The sequence below is a fragment of the Agelaius tricolor genome, unplaced genomic scaffold (genome assembly GCF_023055355.1).
Source record: "Agelaius tricolor isolate 1412-34295 unplaced genomic scaffold, bAgeTri1.0.p SCAF_1, whole genome shotgun sequence".
Lineage (NCBI taxonomy): Eukaryota > Metazoa > Chordata > Aves > Passeriformes > Icteridae > Agelaius > Agelaius tricolor.
This window is the reverse complement of record NW_027269261.1, coordinates 99,712,410-99,731,844: the sequence shown is the minus strand read 5'-3', so window position 1 is coordinate 99,731,844 and position 19,435 is coordinate 99,712,410. Positions and strand designations below refer to the sequence as shown.

General features: G+C 35.2%; 1 protein-coding gene across 1 annotated transcript in view; it reads right to left on the bottom strand.

Annotated features, from left to right (window-relative positions):
* The window catches only part of EYS (eyes shut homolog), a 791,734-nt gene that overhangs the window by 590,981 nt on the left and 181,318 nt on the right, over positions 1–19,435 (bottom strand). Inside the window, exons 11-12 of the mRNA XM_071445583.1 lie at positions 18,886–19,139; positions 8,372–8,476 (exon numbers count right to left, since the gene is read on the bottom strand). Coding sequence (XP_071301684.1) covers positions 8,372–8,476; positions 18,886–19,139 — 359 coding nt within the window. The remainder of the gene's footprint in view (positions 1–8,371; positions 8,477–18,885; positions 19,140–19,435) is intronic.

Below are 19,435 nucleotides of genomic sequence, written 5' to 3'. Positions count from 1 at the left end.
TTCTAGAATTAGAGAAAATAAAAATTGAAGAATCAATGAACCTTGGAAAGGGACCCCAACTTAACCATGTAGATCATCATTAAATTTGATCCTAATTAGGATCATGGGTAAAACTGTCCCTATATTTGATACATAATGTTGTATTAAACTCCACTGAGTTGTGCAGGTGTTCTTTTCTTAAGAAACAGTTATGCAAAATTGACCATTGGTGACCCTTTATGTTATTGCTAATTACATCAGCTTTTCTTTATTGTTTTTTAAGTGAACTGTGAATCTGGTCTCAGAACTTTCTGGTTCTGTTTGGACTGAGTACTTGATTTGAGGACTGCCTATGGAGGTCGGATGCAACAACAGATTAATATTGTGGGCAGCCTAGACTACTCCAGACAAGGTGGCTGGAGTATTAATGCTAATAATTCATTTAAAATTTTATTTTTAATTGCTGAAGTCATAATATGTGCAGAGAGGGTGCCATTTGTCTCAAACAGTGTGCTTCAATTTGGGCAGCAGCTTCACTATTTTCAGTCCTGAGTAATCCTCTAAAAAGGACTGCCAATTATGTTGAACATAATAAAATTGTGTGGTAGCTTTTTTGAGGTTCATTTTATTGAACTTTTTAATTGTGCCTTATTACAGCTAATTTTCACTGTTTGTACAGACTGCAATCCTGCCCTTATCATCCTGCTACACGTATCATCCTGCTACACGTATCATCCTTCCTGTTATTTTTTTGATGATTCACATTTAGTTATAATGTATACACATTTTCCACTTGTCCTTTTTAGGTCCAGATAGCGCATTAAAGCATAGCATTCCACTTTATTAAAGTAGAGGAACTTTTTAAAGAATCTTAAAGGTATAATGAGAAAAATATGGAAGAAAATTATGCAAATTAAAAAAAAAACCTCCAAAGTTATTTTGTAAAGATGAAAAATGTCATCAGAATAATGCTAAGGAGATCTCTGTCCACTTTTACTGCAGTGTCTTTAGTCACAGAGTAAATCGCATCAGCTGGCATTCATCTCATCTCATCTATCTTCTGCTGGCTAAAACTTAGTTTTCTGAATGCAAGGTCTCCCAGTTTAAACTCTGATACAAAAGACTGGTACCTCTAGCAAAATGTTCATCTCATCTGTATGAATGCTTTCTATGCAACTACAAAATAAGGAAAGTAAACCGTGGTATATCCAACTATTTCCTATTTTGTTTGCAACAATAAGGATTGCCCTTCAAACAAACAAACCAACCAAAACCCATTGAACTTCCTGAATCATATTAACACTGAAAATGAAAACATCATAAAGAGAGCATGTCATATAAGTGCTCCTAATATAAATCAGGCATCATGATACTATTGTAATACAAATAGAACAATACTTTCTGTCACGTGTTTCATCCAATATTCTACATGAATACATGGAAACATTTATCAATTTAAATAACATACAACAAACATGATGAGTAGCACAGGAGTAATGCAGAAATGTTTTTGAAACCTAAGAAGGGAGGTTGTCATGGAAACAGCTGGGTTAGAAATCTTTTTGTTGCTACAATTTTATTCAGCTGCTGATGCTTATTTTTTGTGTTATTTTAATAGATTAATCTTCCTGAACTCATCAATGATTTTAATTTTTCAGAATAAGGTGTTAGGTTAAGAACTTTTCAGATGTAAGGAAAAGACTAATGGCATATTCATGTGCACTGAAACACATAAAAAGGAAAATTTTCAGTTTACTCTTACTCTCATCTAGCTGAAAGACTAAAAGGAAAGGTGACTAAGAGTGAATCATTCCCTCCATAAAAGGCTATCATTACACAATATTTTGCTTCAAGTGAACTAAAGGAAGAAGTAAACCTTTAAAAACAATTTCACCAAATTTGAAAACCTTAAAATATTTACCTATATGAATAAAAGAGGTGGACTGAAAAGTTCAACTAACAGAACTCATGTATAAAAGTAATTTAAAAACAAAAGAAGTTTAAAATAAGTAAAAGAAACAAGTAGCAGGTTAACCAGAAAAACAATACACGTACTCAGTGACAAAAAAGAAAAATTCTTGCTAACTAGCCTGTCTGCAAGAAACAGGAATTTAATCAGTCTTTATGAGCATACCTGCAACAAATACAAGTTTCTAAATATTTGTTTTCATAGAGAAAAAAAAAGGTGAAATACCAATGGAAGCAGAATGGAAAGGGTAACAAGTGGCACATCTTCATAAAGCAATCTGAAGATGCAATATAAAACAAATTTGAAAACAAACCCAAAGAATTAATAGTGTTTCAATGAGCAGTATAAATAGCCAAAATGAAAAAACCCATCAGGGACTAATAAAAACAATCTGAAGACTGAGCAACATAAAAGAAGAAGAATGTACAAATAAACTCCAAGGCAATAAAACATACAGGGAATGAAACCATGTCTTTGAAAATGTACATTTCTTGGAACAAGAGCTGATCTAAGAGTCTCCATGGATATTTTTTCCTTGCTAAACACGTTGGTTCACTGATAGGTTAAAAGTTTACTGGATACATTAATCTTAACATAGGTTGGAGCACAGCACAGGTCCTTTGGGACTTTCTCATCAGTTATCTTCCCTTCAATTTTTTGATAGATTGTGTGGAGAATTACATTCACTCTATATTGAGCCAACACCATATTAGTTCCAACATCACATATTAAATCAAGTATCAAATAGTAGCTGCATACATATCATCACTTAAATTTCTTTGGCCATTGCCTCCATCACTGAAGATGGTATTAGGTTACACTTTTATTACACTGAATTCAGAATACCTATTAATCAATACTGATCAGTCCTTATGTTTCTAATGATAAAGATCACATGGGGACAGCAAGTGATGGCAAGAGACAGTGCCTACCATTTTCCTCAGTATGTTTGGTACTGATTGGAGGTTTTCTCTGCTCCAAGGAAAGAGGCTGGAGTTTCTTCCAATAAAATTGATGAAAAACATCAGATGATACTATTTAGCAACACAAGATGCCTTGCTGGGTTGGAACACAGGTTTCAGACTCCTTGGAATACCTTGGTTTTCCAGTGTCATCTTCCAGACAGAGCTGCTAGAAGTGCAGCACTTGGCTCTATCACAGTACTGAGCAGAAGGTTTATTTAGGGTCTTTCCATCCTGCTTATAGGACTTATTGTTACAGTGCTTTCCTCATATTTCATGAATCTCATAAAAATTATCTTATGTTATTTGTATCAATGAATAAATGAATTTAAATATTTTAGAATTTTCTTCCTGCGAACTTCATCCTTTGTTGCACGAGAGACTAGAGGATGCTAAAATAATGAAGGTTCCTATTTTTACTTTCCTTTTCCTAAATCTGCTGATTTACAGCATTGACGCTTTGGGTGTGTGGTGGATTCACCTTGGATGGCTTCCAGACCTCTACCCAGCTCTCTGCTTTCTTACTGCCTCTTGTCAGCAGTACGGGGAGAGAAAATTAGATGAAATACCTCATTGGTTGAGATAAAGACAGTGAAATCACTTGCTAGAGAGAATTATGGGAAAAACAAACTCAACTTGGAGAAAATTGATCTAATTTATTGCAAATTAAACCTAGAGTAGGATAGTGAGGAGCAAAGCAAAAGCTAAAACATATTACGCTTGACCTGACCTACCTAAAGTTCAGAAATAATGCCTGCAAAATCTCCTATACAAGGTCATCAGTATATAGCAGTAACCCGTCACCCAAGCTATATAATTATACAATTACTTTCCTGAAAAACAGTTTTAAAGGATGTACACCTGAAAGCCATGCATGTCTTTTACTAAGAGAGAAAAGGACTTAGGTAATGATTTCATGCAATATCTAAAGATATTGTCTCATTCTATTTGATCTATCTGTATATTACTCCCTCTTATCTTGAGGTGCAAAAATAAAGATCATGTTCTGTCACAAAAATCTGCAAAACTAGACCCTGAAGAGTCCATTACTGAAAGTAACCTATACCTTTTGATGCATGGGCTTCCTATGTTGTGTTAATAAAATTAGAATATTGTACAGGGAAATGAGAAAAACTAAACCAAAAGGAAAAAAAAAACAAACTAACCGAACAAAAACAACAAACAATCCTCCCCCCCAAAAAAAACCCAAAACCAAAAACCTCAGCATCAACCCAAATTGCTTACAAGGAAATTATTTTATCTAGTTATCTACTTTTAAAATTTGACTCTAGTTATTTCAGGTTTCCAGCAAAGCTGAGATACATTTATGTGAATTAATGATCTGTATGATTAAATGACCTCATTTCATCCTAGTTAGTGACAATATCTTATCAACAGCAGGATGGACTACTGGAATAATTTCTAAGAAAGGTCCCAGCTGTATTACAGAGAATTTTAAAGGATTATTTTTAAAGCTGCTGAAAGGGGATTTGTCATATAAAAATAACAGTTTGAGTATTAAAATTGACCACATATGAAGAAATTGAACTACTTGAAAGTAATTAATAAAGCATAAGATATATTTTCATATAATGAGGTCATACTATTAAATGCATTTTTTTAGATTTGTTAAATATATAAAGTTCTGATTTATTGACAAAGAAAAACAATTGTGCTTCTCAAGGATGGATGAACTCTATATGTAAATTTGAAAACATTAAAAAATTGCAAATTTTGGGTCATTTTAATGGACTGTGTAGGCTGCAGAAGCATTTGGGGTAGATCTGGGTAACTCTTTAGAAGAAAAAACTGTCTTGGAAAGTTAATACAGACATAAATATATTTGATTGATTATTGCCTTAATATAGCATAGGTCAATTTGCACATTCTGTGTGCTTTTTCCACTTTAAGCTCTAAATAAAATAAAACTGGAGGACCACAAGTCTCAATCAAAAGCAAGCAGTTTTATCAGATTATGAATCTTCTCTGACAATTTAATTTCCTTAACTCCCCCCAATGGCAATATGCTAGTTTCTGTGCATTTCTTAATCACTCTACTTTATAAAGACACAGGATCTGAAAGATCCTACTTATTATCAGAAGCAGCCTAAGTATTACCATAACATTCTTGTTGAGTTAATGAACCTTGTTTATTAATCAGGCTAATCTTCTTACTGTCTTCAGATACAACCAATTATCTACAGCACACAGTATGGTGAAGAATTCAGCCTTACATTTTCATGTATCATGTGTATGATGTGAGAGCATCATCCATGTTCTCACTGGGCCAGGTATGCATTTTCCAGATGCAACACTGCATACCATGGGTAACCAGATGAGCTTTTGGAAAAATATGTATCTTTATAATAAAAAGTGCTAGTCTTACATTCACTTTGCATGGAAATTCTATAAGATAAAAGATAAAAAAATATCTATTTTCCTTTCAAAACATATGTTTACTCTGTGTTTACTATTATACAGCATCTCTTCATTATGAAGCCATGTCAAGATCATTAAACTGTCTGCAACCATTGCTAATGCAAAGACCCACATCTGTCTTAGCTTAGCATTAATGTTTATGAAAGAAAAACTAAAAAGAAATTAATCCTTTCCTTCTAAATTGTACTTTAAGATGACTTATGCTTTTTTATATTTAAATAAATAACAATATTTTTATGTCATAATTTGAAGAAAAAACTATTCAATGAATTTTAATGTATACAACTACTAACTGTGATTACCCTTTAAATGTATGTAACTTCTAACTGTGGTTACCCCTGAATATTTAGTAAAAGGTAAAAAACAGTGCTGCTCACTTTTGACAGGGCAGAAATGTTGGCATATTTCTTGCCCAACTAATTTATTTTAAGATGTATCTGGTAAAACAGTTACTATTACTCATTAAATAATAATCTAAATAAAATTAGAAACAGAACCTCTACTGAAGACAAAGATTTTTATGTTCATTTTTTGTAACATATTTGATATCGAAAGTTCAAATTTGAAAAGATATCATTATACATTTAAAATAAGGTGCAGATACTGCTTTAGACAACAGAGGCAAAGCAGAAAAGTGCAAAGACAGCAGCTAATGAATAAAAATGTTATTGGTCTAGTCAGACAGTTATAGATACAAATTTTTTCATTTACAAGAACTTAATCATTAGGGAGTATCCAAATTCTTTGTGTTCCCTTGTCTATTGCTATTAAATACATGTGATTTATTAAATATTTTTCTTTTTTATTTACTCACTATTATTTAGTTGATAAAAAGCCAATAACTACTATTCCTCTGAGAAGCAAAACTTATTTTTTCCAGAAATCCAGTAGCACACTGGCTGTCAATGAGAGTATGGGGGAAAAATTGTCTTTTTTCACTTAAAGATTAACTCAAGTCAGCTGTGTTATCTTTTGAAGTGACACTCTTGTTAGAACTGAGCTAGCAGTAAAAGCATCCAGTAACAGCGCTTCTTGTGATTTCAGGCAATTTACAGATATTATTTAATCACAGCAATATATTTGAAATGGTTACATTTGTTTATCTGCACTTTCACCTAGAGAATATGAACAGGGATATTAATTAATTTGGCCAAGGGCACAAATAGAATATGTATCACATTTAGATTAAAATTCTCCTCTTTTTAGCTCATTGTTAGGTATTCACATCAGTACACAATTTTTCCCTTCTCCAATTCAATTTACTATCATATTAATAATGTAGCTGCAAATTACAGCAAGTCCTAACTCTTTTCAGAAATAACTGATCATTTCTACAGATGACCCCTGGTTCACTATGAGGTTTTTTTGATCATTTGACTGATGATGATGAAGAACCACTGCTATATACAGCATTTCTTTAGAGTCACTAGAATGAAACTCATTTTCCAGATCTCACGCACACTGGGAATTATTACAGAAATTAATTGGGTAAGGAAACCTTTACAAAGTGACTGGCTTTTCTTTGAAGAAAGAGACATGGACAATTACGAATACAGTGCCGCAACAATTTTGTTTCCTGTCACTGACATGCATTCTGCTGTGTGAAAGGGTTCTCCTTTTAGATCTGTGCAAAGAAAGAGGTGCAGCATGCTTCTGTGTAAAATCCACTATAGATAAAAGTTTTGGTGAACACCAACAAGAGTCAAACACATGATAGCAAAGTGGTGCGTTGAATGTGATAATCTCTATCTCAGAAGAACAAAGGAGATAATGTTTGTGTTAATGTTTTGCTACAGCCTTTATTCAGTGAAACACCTGGCAGGCTTACTTTTGTCTCAGTGAAGCAACAAACTTGAAAGCATTACTTTATCTTTGAAGATATAACTCAGTATTGTCTTCAATTCCCAACTCAGCAGATACCGACCTTAAGGCATTTAAGGACCTTATGTTATTAAATACATTAAAGTTCTCTTTTAAAAAGTTGTTCATTTTGAGAGGGTTCATTGGAGACCTGTGTTTCAGTACTCTGACATTTCCAGGCTTTACTGATCACTATAAGTTTATCTTCAAAACACTACAGTATCATATGTACTTCTTAGTCCATAACCGTATAAAATTTGTTTTCTTGACCTTATTTTCCATAGTAACAATGAGCTTATAAATGCACATGTAAAAACAAAAACCATTTTTGAATTTATCAGTAATTTATCATTCACATTTATGAATGAACTTACAAGTTGCAAAATCAGTACCCCAGGCTCCTTTGGTCAAATCAATTTCTAAGGTTAGGAGTTTCTAACCCACCTTTTTCTACGTTTTCTTAGTCAACACAAAATAACATGTAAAATCTCAAATTAAACAATATATATAAAATTAGCAAAGCAAAACTTTCAGTATCATATATCTTTCTCCCTAATTTTGATTGGTCTTTTTGTGTTGTTCTTAGTTCATTTGCTACCTGGCCTGATGCATCTTGGATGTCCCTTATATCCTCTAGCATATCTTCCAGCCTTATACAATACCTTGGATACTTCAGGACATTTGAGATACCACAAAGATCAGGCAACCAGACTGAGGTCATACAAACTTTAGAGCAATGTTCAGTTCCTTTGGGAATTAGTAATTTGGCTAGTGGAGTGAGATTTGAAAGATTAGGGTTTTTATGTTTGCTAAATTTCAACATTTTGCTGCCTAAACCCTACATTTTTTGAAAGAATATATTGCTGTAAGGTGTCTATACATATATACACTAAATAATTTAAAATCTTCAGTTCTGTCATATTTCTTTCCCAATATGTTCAAGTACTGCAAGTACTTTTTTATTGAAGTAATCTATAATTTATAAGATTTTCTTATGACAAATTAGAAAAAAAATCTTTTTATTAGTCTAAAAAACTAGCTCTGTACATTTCAAAATGCAAGCAGAATGCTTGCACTATACAAGATTTTATAGCAGTTGAGTAGCAAGTACTGTGTCATATTGTGCCAACATAGGAATTATATAAAGGGGATAAATGCTTACCAAAGGGGCAATTGCATTTGAAGCTGCTTATGTTGTCTTCACGGGTTCCTCCATTCCAACAGGGTCTGTCTTCACACTCATTGATGCAAACAGAACATGTTTCTCCTGAAAATTTCAATTAAAAATAAAAAAGGACAATTATGCTGACATGTTGAAATCATAGAGATACATTTGCAATGAAAAAGTCAATGGGATTGTCACAGTCTACATGGTGACCCCACTGGCCATGGTACACCATGTACACAGGACTACTGATAGACTCACTGTGTGTCATGAATTTTTCTGCTTCATTGGTTACAGGGCAGTCCATTTTGAAAGGCAAAGTTGGAAGCATTACAACCAGGAAAATAGAAAGCTTTCTTACTGAGGTTATACATAATCCTGACACTTTTTTTTTTTTTTTTCAGTATACAAATCTACAGCATTCAAGCAATTCTTGTCCAGTTTTGTCAATAATTTTCTTTCATTTTGCTCTCTGACACCTTTGAAACAGAATTGTGAAGTATCATTGACTGTGCAAATCAGACCAACACTAATTTACAGACATTTATATGTCATAGAAGAGTTCAGCCTATGTTCTACAGCAAGTGGTCAGTACTGTAATATTGGACAAAGGAGGAGTAAGACCAAATCACTAAAGAACATTTAATGAGACAAAATGCAGATAAAAGGGGATTAAATAACTAAGTGCAAATCTAGGAAGTATATTGAAATGCAGATTTGTAATCTACAAAAGCGATTGCTTTGATGTGTAACAGGAAAAGCTATTTCCAGTGTATTGGGTTTTTGTGGCCAGATTTTGGGAGAAGGAGGAGCACAGGGGTGGCTTCTGTGAGAAGGTGCCAGAAGCTTCCTCCATGTCCAGGAAAGCCAATACCAACCACATCCAAGATGGACGTGCTGCTGGCTAAAGCTGGCTGGGCCAATCAGAGATGGTGGTAACACCTCTATGATAAGACATTTCAGAAGAAGGAAAAAAAGTTCTTGCACAGGTGAAACTGCAGCCAGAGAACAGCTGAGTGAGAATATGTGAGGGGGACAGCTCTGCGGACACCAGGGTCAGCCTAGGAGGGGCAGGAGGTACTCTGGGCACAAGAGCTGAGATTCCCCTGCAGCCTGTGGTGCAGCCCATGGTGAGGCAGCTGTGCCCCTGCAGCCCGTGGAGGAGATCCATGCCAGAGCAGGTGGTGCCTGAAAGGAAGCTGTGAAGCTGTGAGAGGTCCATGCTTGAACAGGCTCCTGGCAGGGACCTGCAGACCTGTGGACAGAGGAGGAGCAGGGATCCTGGTATGACTTGTCGCCATGTGGGGGACCACACTGGAGCAGCCTGTCCTTGAAGGACTGCACACCATGGAAGAATGACCCGTGTTGAAGTAGTTTGTGGAACCTATTTCCTGTGCAATGGACTCATGTTGGAAAAAATCATGGAGAACTATTTCCTGTTGGAAGGATCCCATGATGGAGCAGGGAAAGGACTCCTCTTCCTGAGCAGCAGGAGAAACCACAGATGATGAACTGACCATAACCCCCATTCCCTGTCTCTCTGTGCTGTTGGCAGGGATGAGGTAGAGCTGGGCAGGAGGGATGGGTGGGGGAAGGTTTTTTTAAAGGTCTTATTTTACTTCTCATTATCCTTCTCTGATTTTATAAATTCAATTAATAGCTCTAATTCTAGTCTGTTTTGCCTGTGATGGTATTTGGTGAGTGATCTCTCCTTGTCTCGACCCATGAACCCTTTGTTATATCTTCCCTCCCCTGTCCAGTTGCAGAGGGGAGTGATAGAGAGGATTTGGTGGGTGCCTGGTGTCCAGGCAGGGTTTACCCCTTATATCCAGCCATAGGAATATGGAGGTGAATCACGTTCAGTGATTATAACAAGTCAGCAGTATGGACAGCATGCTGCGCTTTCTGTGTATCTTACAGCAGAAGATAAAAAGAAACCAAATGCTGATATTCCTCTGAATTCTTTCCATGGTGAAAATAATTTGGTCTCTTCTCTGCAGCACACCTGCATGCCCTCTCATAGAACATATGAACCAGGACTCTTGGCTCTCAAAATCTGTATCTACTAGATATAAATGGTCTTCTTTGGAGAAATAAAGAACCAAGATTCTCTTCCACACATAAGCTTGTGATAAAAGGGCACCTACTAGGTTTTTTTGTGCCTCTAAACATGCTCTGCATTTTCTATAAGATTTGAAGATATATGTATGAAAAGGGGGAGAAAAAGCAAAATCCAGGCAGAGTTCAGGTAACTCAGTAAACTACAAAGCTTTCTGCTAAGAGCAGCTGCTGAACGCTCTCTAACATATGTCATGGCACCAGTGAGCATTACAGCAAGGACTGGCCAACATATAAATTAATTTCTAAGTTCTTCAATTTTTTAAAGAATTTTCTTTGAAGTTCTGATAAGGTAATGGCACTATATGCAACCTTGCTGATCTAATTCTGGTATTTTGCATTCCTTTTTCTTTCCAGTTCAGGTCCCTGATTATGGTGGGATTATTATTTATCTCTTTTGAGGGAGATAAATAAAAATGCATTGGCATCTGTTCCTCTGGATAGGAAGGTGGAGAGCAGCACAAATACCACAAACAGAGTTTCCTGCAGAAGTAAATTGTCTGGCCACAAGCCATGGGCAAGCTGAAACACGTACTAGAAAAAACTCCTTGAAACAGATTCTTCCACCTCCCTTGAATTGTTAAAGGTTAAAGCAAATGCAGTTTTGAGGGAAATAATAGAATGAGAGCATCATGATATACTGATGATATCTAAGATAACATGCAAGGGGGAATTTAGGAATTCATCTTCTCAGAGTACAAAGGTAATATGTGGGCAGTATTTAAACATATTTCAGAGAGAATCAAAGAATCTATGAAGCTACTGTGAGACCATATTTTCTGAGTATTTGAGACATGAAAAAAGCTGGACAGATACAGAGAAGCCTTTTTTGTTTTCAGTATGCAGCTCCTCTCAACTACGCATTTGAAATGTATGATGAGAACCTTCTTTGAAAGTCAGATAAAAATTGTTAATTGGCTACAAATTACTTTCAGCATCAAAGTATGTTAATATAAAAATTTTTTTGGTTTATGCTTTTAAGGTTAAAATTAATACAACACATTCCAAACATAATTACTAGTAAAACATAATATTTAATTAGCTATTTAATAAATCATAGCTTTAGGTCTGAGATCCTATACATTTTAAAGGCATCATATCACCAATCTGAAGTAAAAAGAGAATGTTAAAAATGACTGTGAGCCAACTATATTTCTATTAATGCTATAGAATATTTTATGCTGTTTAAAATTACAGTGTTCTCAAATATATAACAGATAATTACAGGAAAATCTGTCACTTGCAAATTGCATTGCCTGATCTTTAACAGCAACAGTTTCTACTGGCACATTAATGATACATAAGACATTATTCTGCAGGAGCACAAAGGTGTTGAGAAGAACATAGGGAGCTGAGAAGGTGAATTTTAAAAAATTATCAAAGATGTTTCATCATCCTCAGTGCTACTAATATCACTTACTCTCTTTAAAACAATCATGCTACTTTAGCAAATGGAGGGACTCTGAAGTTCTCAGGTAAATATAACTACAGACGAAAGACAACAAAAAAAAGTTTCATTAGTCTAATGGATGAACTCTCATTGAATATTCCTTACATTCAGAAGTGCAGTTCCATAAGATCACTAGATTGAAAGTTTGAACTTTTCAAAATTTGGATGTCTTTTTTCTGCTTAACTTAAAGACATGAACTTTGCACTTTATCTGAACTTATCAAATTATTGTTAGATTTTGTAGAATATCCACAAAATTGAGGGGTTTTTTGATATCAAAATAGCTTCAATTTCAAACTGTTCTCTAATATAATATTGAGAGATTAGAATAAATATCTGAAATTCATTCAGAAGTTAGAAGAGAACTGAAATAATTTGAGAGCTTCTTTTCTTAAGGTAATACACATTATATTTAAAGTATCTCTTATTGAGCACCACCACCACTATAACATTTCTGTCTGAATCTCAAAACACATGCAAAAAGATCAAAATATGAAGTTTCTTTTAAATACTGTTTATACCAACTTTTGTTTTATAGGCAAAATGAAATATAAAGTTTGACCATGTAAAGGCACACAAAATGACCACAATGAAGGAAAGGATGTGTAAGAATATTTTTTTAAGTAAAACTCCTTACTTGAGATATTAAAGACACAAAATTCATCTTTCTATTCTGAGATCAGATGAAAAGCAAATGATTTAACATTTTGCTTAATGTAATCTTAATCTTAATGAAGTACTATTAAAAAAAAAAAAAAAGCAAAACACAAAAGTGTTTTAAAATTCAAGAAGTAGCCAAAATACTAACAGTGCATTTGAGGATTGTTTTCACAACACCCTTGTCTTACTGTCCACCATTTTATAAAATGTATATAATTGCAAAGCATTCCAGTCATGTACCTGATAACGAATTGTGAAATTTTGTTGCTTGCTAAGCAATATAAGCTATTCTGTTAGATAAGAGATGCATCAAGCTGAGTAATGCTTCTGCTGACTTTGCAGAAAATGCAGTTATGAAAAAGAAAGACAGACGGTCCAGGTGAGGCTTTACTGAACTTGTCAGACATTTCTTTTTCTCAACTTTGTTGTTCTACACACTTGCTCATTTTTAAATTTAGTTTGAGGTCTTTTCTATGTAAAATATTGTAGTAGTTAAAAATCCAAAACAAATCTAATTTTTATTTACCTCATACAGAGTAATCCTTTCTGTGAACGCCTATTACAGATTGAAAATTTATATGATGTGTCAAACCGCTCCATCCTCTTAGCTTCCATGAAAGAGTTTTAACTCAGAGAAAGTCTGTGACTCTTCAAATGTAAACTGCCCTGAGCCCAGCTCATCTATGTCCATGGGATTACATTGTACATTTGACAGTCTGCTCTGGCACAATGTGCCAGCAATAATCAATCTTCTGTAGCAGAAAAAGCCAGCCAGAGCCCCTGAAAAGGTTGTACTACCCAATGCCCTGAGCTGGAAACCCAGCCCAGCCTTGAATGTGGTGGAAGTGTGGGAGCAGATATGACCTATGCTTCTGGGATGGTCTAGTCCTATCACGATATGAACTGTATGAATGGAAATAGAAGCAGGTGTTTCAAATGCAGAATGGATGTGAGAAAAAAATGAAACTGATTGCCTTTCTTTGTCAGCAAAAGGAATGATTTCATGCTTTCCAGATGACCCTGCTTCAGGCAATTCCTATAAAGCAGCTATCAGAGCCCTGAGAGCACTAACATACCCAAATTGTCTGCAGCAGCCTCACCGAGGTGCTTCCTACAGACCCTGCCCATTGTCAATGAGTTCAGCTGTGGGTACTTTGATCTGTCCTGAACTACTCTGCAGATGTTTTAATTTCCAATTCTGCTTCCCTCTCTTTCTCAAGAGTGATCTTGAAAGGGTTTTTTTAGTTTTTTTTATTTTTTGATGGATTCCTTGTATGTATATTACAGATTTGTCTCTGGTTCTGTCTCCTACTGCTTCTAACTTGCTTTCCTAGCTGGATCCTGGATTTGATCCATTGCTTGTGCTGTCTGGGGCTTGTCAGGGACCCTGTAACCAGACACTGGTTCTGACTTCTCTTTGTAGATGCTGCAGAACTGTTCTTTTCTTAGTGATGGCAACATTGCACTGAGGTTAAACTTGGATTTTAGTTTGTGATTCCTCTCATGGAGCAGCCTTGATCTTGCTGCTCCCTGTAAACAGGTTCAATCTTCATAATGTGTTAGGGTGTCCATCACCTGTTGTAGACTTGATTTGTATGAGGGATTAAGCCCTAAACTTACTTGTGTAAAAAAGGATTGGCTTTCACATAACTTCAAGTACTTTCCTTCAAGATTTGTTTTACATGGCAGCATGGAGGATATACCATCCACACCTTTTACAGAAGGGGGAAACTATTTTAAAACATCCAACGAATGCAAAACCAATTAATAATGTACTGAAAATACAAACACAATATTTTTTCAGACTGCAGATATCACATGGACTTCTCCTGTGTATTTGTGAAATAAAAAAAGAAAAAACAAAGCCCAGAAATTTAAAGTCATGGAATGATTTTAGAAATCCCACATGCCATGTTTCTCTTCTTGGGCAGAAAGAAGAATGATCAAGAGAATGTAGAATATATGAATGTCAAACTCAAAAAGTCACTGTGAGGCCTACATTAATAATGAGCTTTAATACTGTTATTTATTAATTACACACAGGTGAAGCAATGACAGACTGTATTTTGTTATGTGGGGTACAGTATATATTCAGAATGAAGAGATTTCCCAAATCTTAACTCTACAATCAATATTATATAGATACAAACCCTCGAGAGAAACCAGCGAGGCATCATTGCCTATCTGTTTAGAGTTAATGCCTTCACATTTTTGTGGGCATCTAAACAGAAGAGTTTTAGTGAATGACATGTTTAGATAAATTTTTTTTGGGGGGGGGGGATTTTTTCCAAATAATTCCAAGAAGGGCTTCCTTTAAACCAGAAGTAAACAGAGTGCTATTTATTTAGACATACTAGTAATCATGAAAGCTGGAATTATTTGATGCTGAACATTGATGTATCAAGATATAGTTAACACAAAGATATGGGAGAAAGGACAGACTAGGAATTAATCTGAATGTGAACTGGGAATTTCTCTGAAGCATTATGCTACATTAGACGGACTGAACCAGAAGATGGCAATATAGAGGGCCACCAAACGTTAAAAAAAAGATTGAAAAGTTATTAATTTAATTTTAAAATCATACTGCAAACTTCCAAGTTTGAAATGTGTGAAGTTTTCTTACAGGCAGCGGAGGGTACTTTGATATTTAATCTAAAAGTGAATTTACTATATATGAAGAAAAATGAAGTGCATCTGGATTTGTTAAAAAGCTAAATTACAGAGAAATAACAAAGATGCAAAAACAAGATAAGAATAAATATGCGGTTTTTAGTTGTACACAGAGATACAAATCACTGATTCATAACATGGAGTTATGACTGAACTTAAAATCTGTTTTGTACGGGAAAATATCCCAAGATCATAAACCCTCAGAGATTATGAAAATGTAATTGCCAGGGTGGTGATAACGTTTTTATAAGTTTAAACAGCCTTTTATTAATTGTTTGTGGTTTAGAAAATATATTCAGTACATGTGGTAATGACTTACACCCAATGGGTAATACTGTGACATTTCTTTTCTCTTTAGATTTGCTTCTATGGAAATGCCATTATATAATATCTCACTGCATGATAAAATAAAGATTCTTTTAAAGAGTTTTCCAGCAATATATAATTATGTCATTTATATAAGCAAATCCTCACAGTAACAGTTACAGAATGGTTGAGGTTGGAAATGACCTCTGAAGGTCATTTTGTCCAATCCCCCTGTTCAAGCTGGAACACCCTGAGCCAGTTTCATGGAACCATGTACAGATGGCTTTTGAATATCTCCAAGAATGGAGACTCTATAACCCCCGTGATCAATGTGTGGCAGTGCTCAGTCACCCTCACAGTAATGAAGTATTTCCTGATGTTCAGGAATAATACTAGCAGCATCTGTGTTTCCCTTTGTGCCCATTGTCTCTGGTTCTGTCACTGAGCACTACTGAAAAGAGCCTGGCTCCATCTTCTGTACATCCTCCCTTTAGGTATTTACATACATTGTTATGATCCCTCTCTGAGCCTTTCTTCTTCATTCTGATGAGTTTCAGCTTCCTCAGCCTTTCCTCATAGAAGTTTAAAAGGACAAGATCCTCCATTGACTCCTGGAAGACACCACTGGTTACTTCTGGAAAGGTTGACCCCATAACAAACATGTCCTCTGGGCTTGGCCACTCCTCCGGTTTTCAGTTCACCTCACTCTCCTCCAGCCTATACTTCATCAGCTTTTTCATGAGGATCTTGTGGAAGATCACACAGAAATCTTTGTTAATGTCAAGGCAGACAATACACACTGCTCACCCCTCATCTACAAGCCAGTCGTTTCACTTTGGAAGTTTATCAAGTTGGTCAAGCATGACTAACCCTTCGTGAAACCATGCTGATTACTTCAGATAATTTTCTTGTGTTCATGATTTCCAGGATTAACTGCTCCATTTCCTTAATAAGGATCAAGGAAATGGTGAGCTGCTTGAAGTTTTCCAGGACTTCATTTTTGCCCTTCTTGAAAAGTGACATTGTCTTTCCTCCATTCTTTGGGTGCTTCTGCTAATCAATATGATCTATTAATGTTAAATGACAGTGACTTTGCAATGACATATGCCAGCTCTCACAGAATTACATATTTAAAGAAAGGCAACAAAACTGGTGAGGGCTCTGGACCACAAGTTATATGAGGAGCAGCTGAGGGAGCTGGGGGTGTTGGGCTGGAGAAAAGAAGAATAAAGGGGTACTGTATTACCCTCTTCAGCTACTTGAAAGGAGGTTGTAACAAGGTGGGCATCAGTCTCTTTTACCAAGTTACAAGTGACAGGATGAGAGGAAATGGCTGCAAGTTGTCCCAGGGAAGGTTAAGAAGAGATATTAGGAAAAAAAGTCTTCACTAAAAGGGTGGTCATTGGAAGAGGTTGCCCAAGGAAGAGCTGAAATTGCCACACCTGGAACTGTTTATAAGGTGTGTGGATGGGCACATGGGGATATGGTTGAGCAGTGAACATGGTGGTGCTATCTTGCACAGGTGAGCCAAGTACTGTGTTCTTCACTTCTGTTCAGACATACAGTTCTGCTATCATAATGGAATTTAAGTCACTTCAGGGACAATTCTCTGGTTTATTGCACATTTATTAATAAATAAGCATGAACAGGAAGTAACATCTTTTATTAAATGTGCATTTTCTTTTTAAAAGAAAATGACCAAGAGATTATATAATCCACTAAAATTGAGGACAACAAATCTGCAAGTGTACATCATGCACATAAACGTGTAAATGAATATATGTAAATGAAATATATAAATTAACATAAACATATTTGACATTAAAAGTGTTAGTGCTTAAATGTTAAAAGTATATGTATGTGGCAGTGGTCACAGGGGTCTTCAGGTGAGGGAAGAGATGAGAATGTTAACTCCATGTTCAGAAGGCTTGATTTATTACTTTATGATATATATATATTACATTATAACTATATACTATATACTAAAAAGAATAGAAGGAAAGGTTTCCTCTCAGAAGGCTAGCTAAGAATAGAATGGAATGAATAACAAAGATCTGTGGCTCGGACAGAGAGTCCAAGCTAACTGGACTCTCTGTCCGAGCCACAGATTGGCCATTAATTGTAAACATTCAAGATGGGCCAATCAAAAATCCACTTGATGCATTCCACAGCAGCAGATAACCATTGTTTACATTTTGGTGCTGTAGCTTCTCAGCTTCTCAGCAGGAAAAATCCTAATGAAAGGATTTTACTGAAAAGATGTCTGTGACATATGTAGCTAGCCAGAATATAATATAATGAAAATATAATGAATATAATGAATTTTTTCATATAATGAAAAAATAGTATTGAAATTATTAATACTTAGTATTCAGTGGTTTAAATAGGATTTAAAAATCTAGTACTACACACACTCTCTGGACTAAAGCAAAAGCCTTCAGCAGCTTGAAAGAAGAAGCTGTAAGTTAATGTCTAGTTAGTACAAATGACACCATGCATACTATGCTATTTATTTTTGCCTTTGTTAGTGATACCACGGATTGTCAATAGAGAAGTATTTGGAGCATTAATTGCCTGTTCTTGATTATATAGATTAAAGGCTGGAAATGCAACTCTTTGGTATTACTGTATTCAAAATTATTTTCTGTCTCCCACATTTAGTCTGAATATTACTATTATTCATGCAAAACAGAAATTAGTACAAAAAGAATTCATAGCATCAGGTTGTGTAGGATTTATCTAATGCAATGCAGAAATCCAAAGCCCACCTCTTCCTAAAAAAGATGGCCAGGACAGACATATGCCCTATCTCCCTCCAGTTTATAGAAGGGGAGTCTGAGCAACTCAGTCAAATATAGCTGATTATATTCTGTACATGCAAAGAGATGGTACTGCTGATCTCATTCCTCCTCAAGCTCACATTTTTCTGTTCTGTACCAAAACATTTGTTGTTTTCACCCTGTGTATGACCGAAGCCATAACATGTAAGACTGCATAACTGTGAAATTAAAAAAATTCAATTAAAATTGTATTTTGGAACTTCATTGATTTTTTTTTTCCCAACAGAATCAAAGCTAATACTCAGAATTGTGCATTTAGTGGAGGGAAGGTCAGATGGGGAACTGTTAGGAGGGACAACATAAGAATTTTAATGCTAATTAAGTTAAAGCTCCAGTCAAACATACAATCAGAAATGTATGAATATTTATATATAATTGTAATTAAACAGTCACATAAACATTGCTTACATAGAGTGGGACAAACACATCTATAATACAAGGCACTTCAAAAGAACAAAACTTACCTGTGAACCCAGGAGCACAATGACAAGAAAAGTGGCCACTTAAATCCACACAAGTAGCTCCATTTTTGCAAGGTGAACTTGAGCATTCATTAACTTCAACTTCACAGAAGAGTCCTTCATATCCAGGCACACAGGAACAGCTGTAATTATGCAAGTGGTCCTGGCAGAATCCATATTGAGAGCACTGGTTTCCAATGCAGTTGTCTATATCAAGTTCACAAAATGTGCCAGTGTAACCAAGGGGACATATGCACCTGTTATTGAAATGAGAGGAGAGGAGGGGGGAAAAATCCAGCTAAATCACTAGCCTGGAATATATAGGTCAATTATCACTAATAACGTTAACAATACTCTGCCTTTAAATTACCCACAAATGAATCACAATTTTTTTTTCCATCTTCTTTCCTTACCTTTAATTAGTCACTAAGTAACTTCATTTCACATGCACTGCTAGCAATAATTAAATTAAAATCTTAGCTATTTACATTGGAAAAACTAGGAGCTATATTCATATTAAGCTTCAAATGAAAATATTGAAAGATAAAACTCT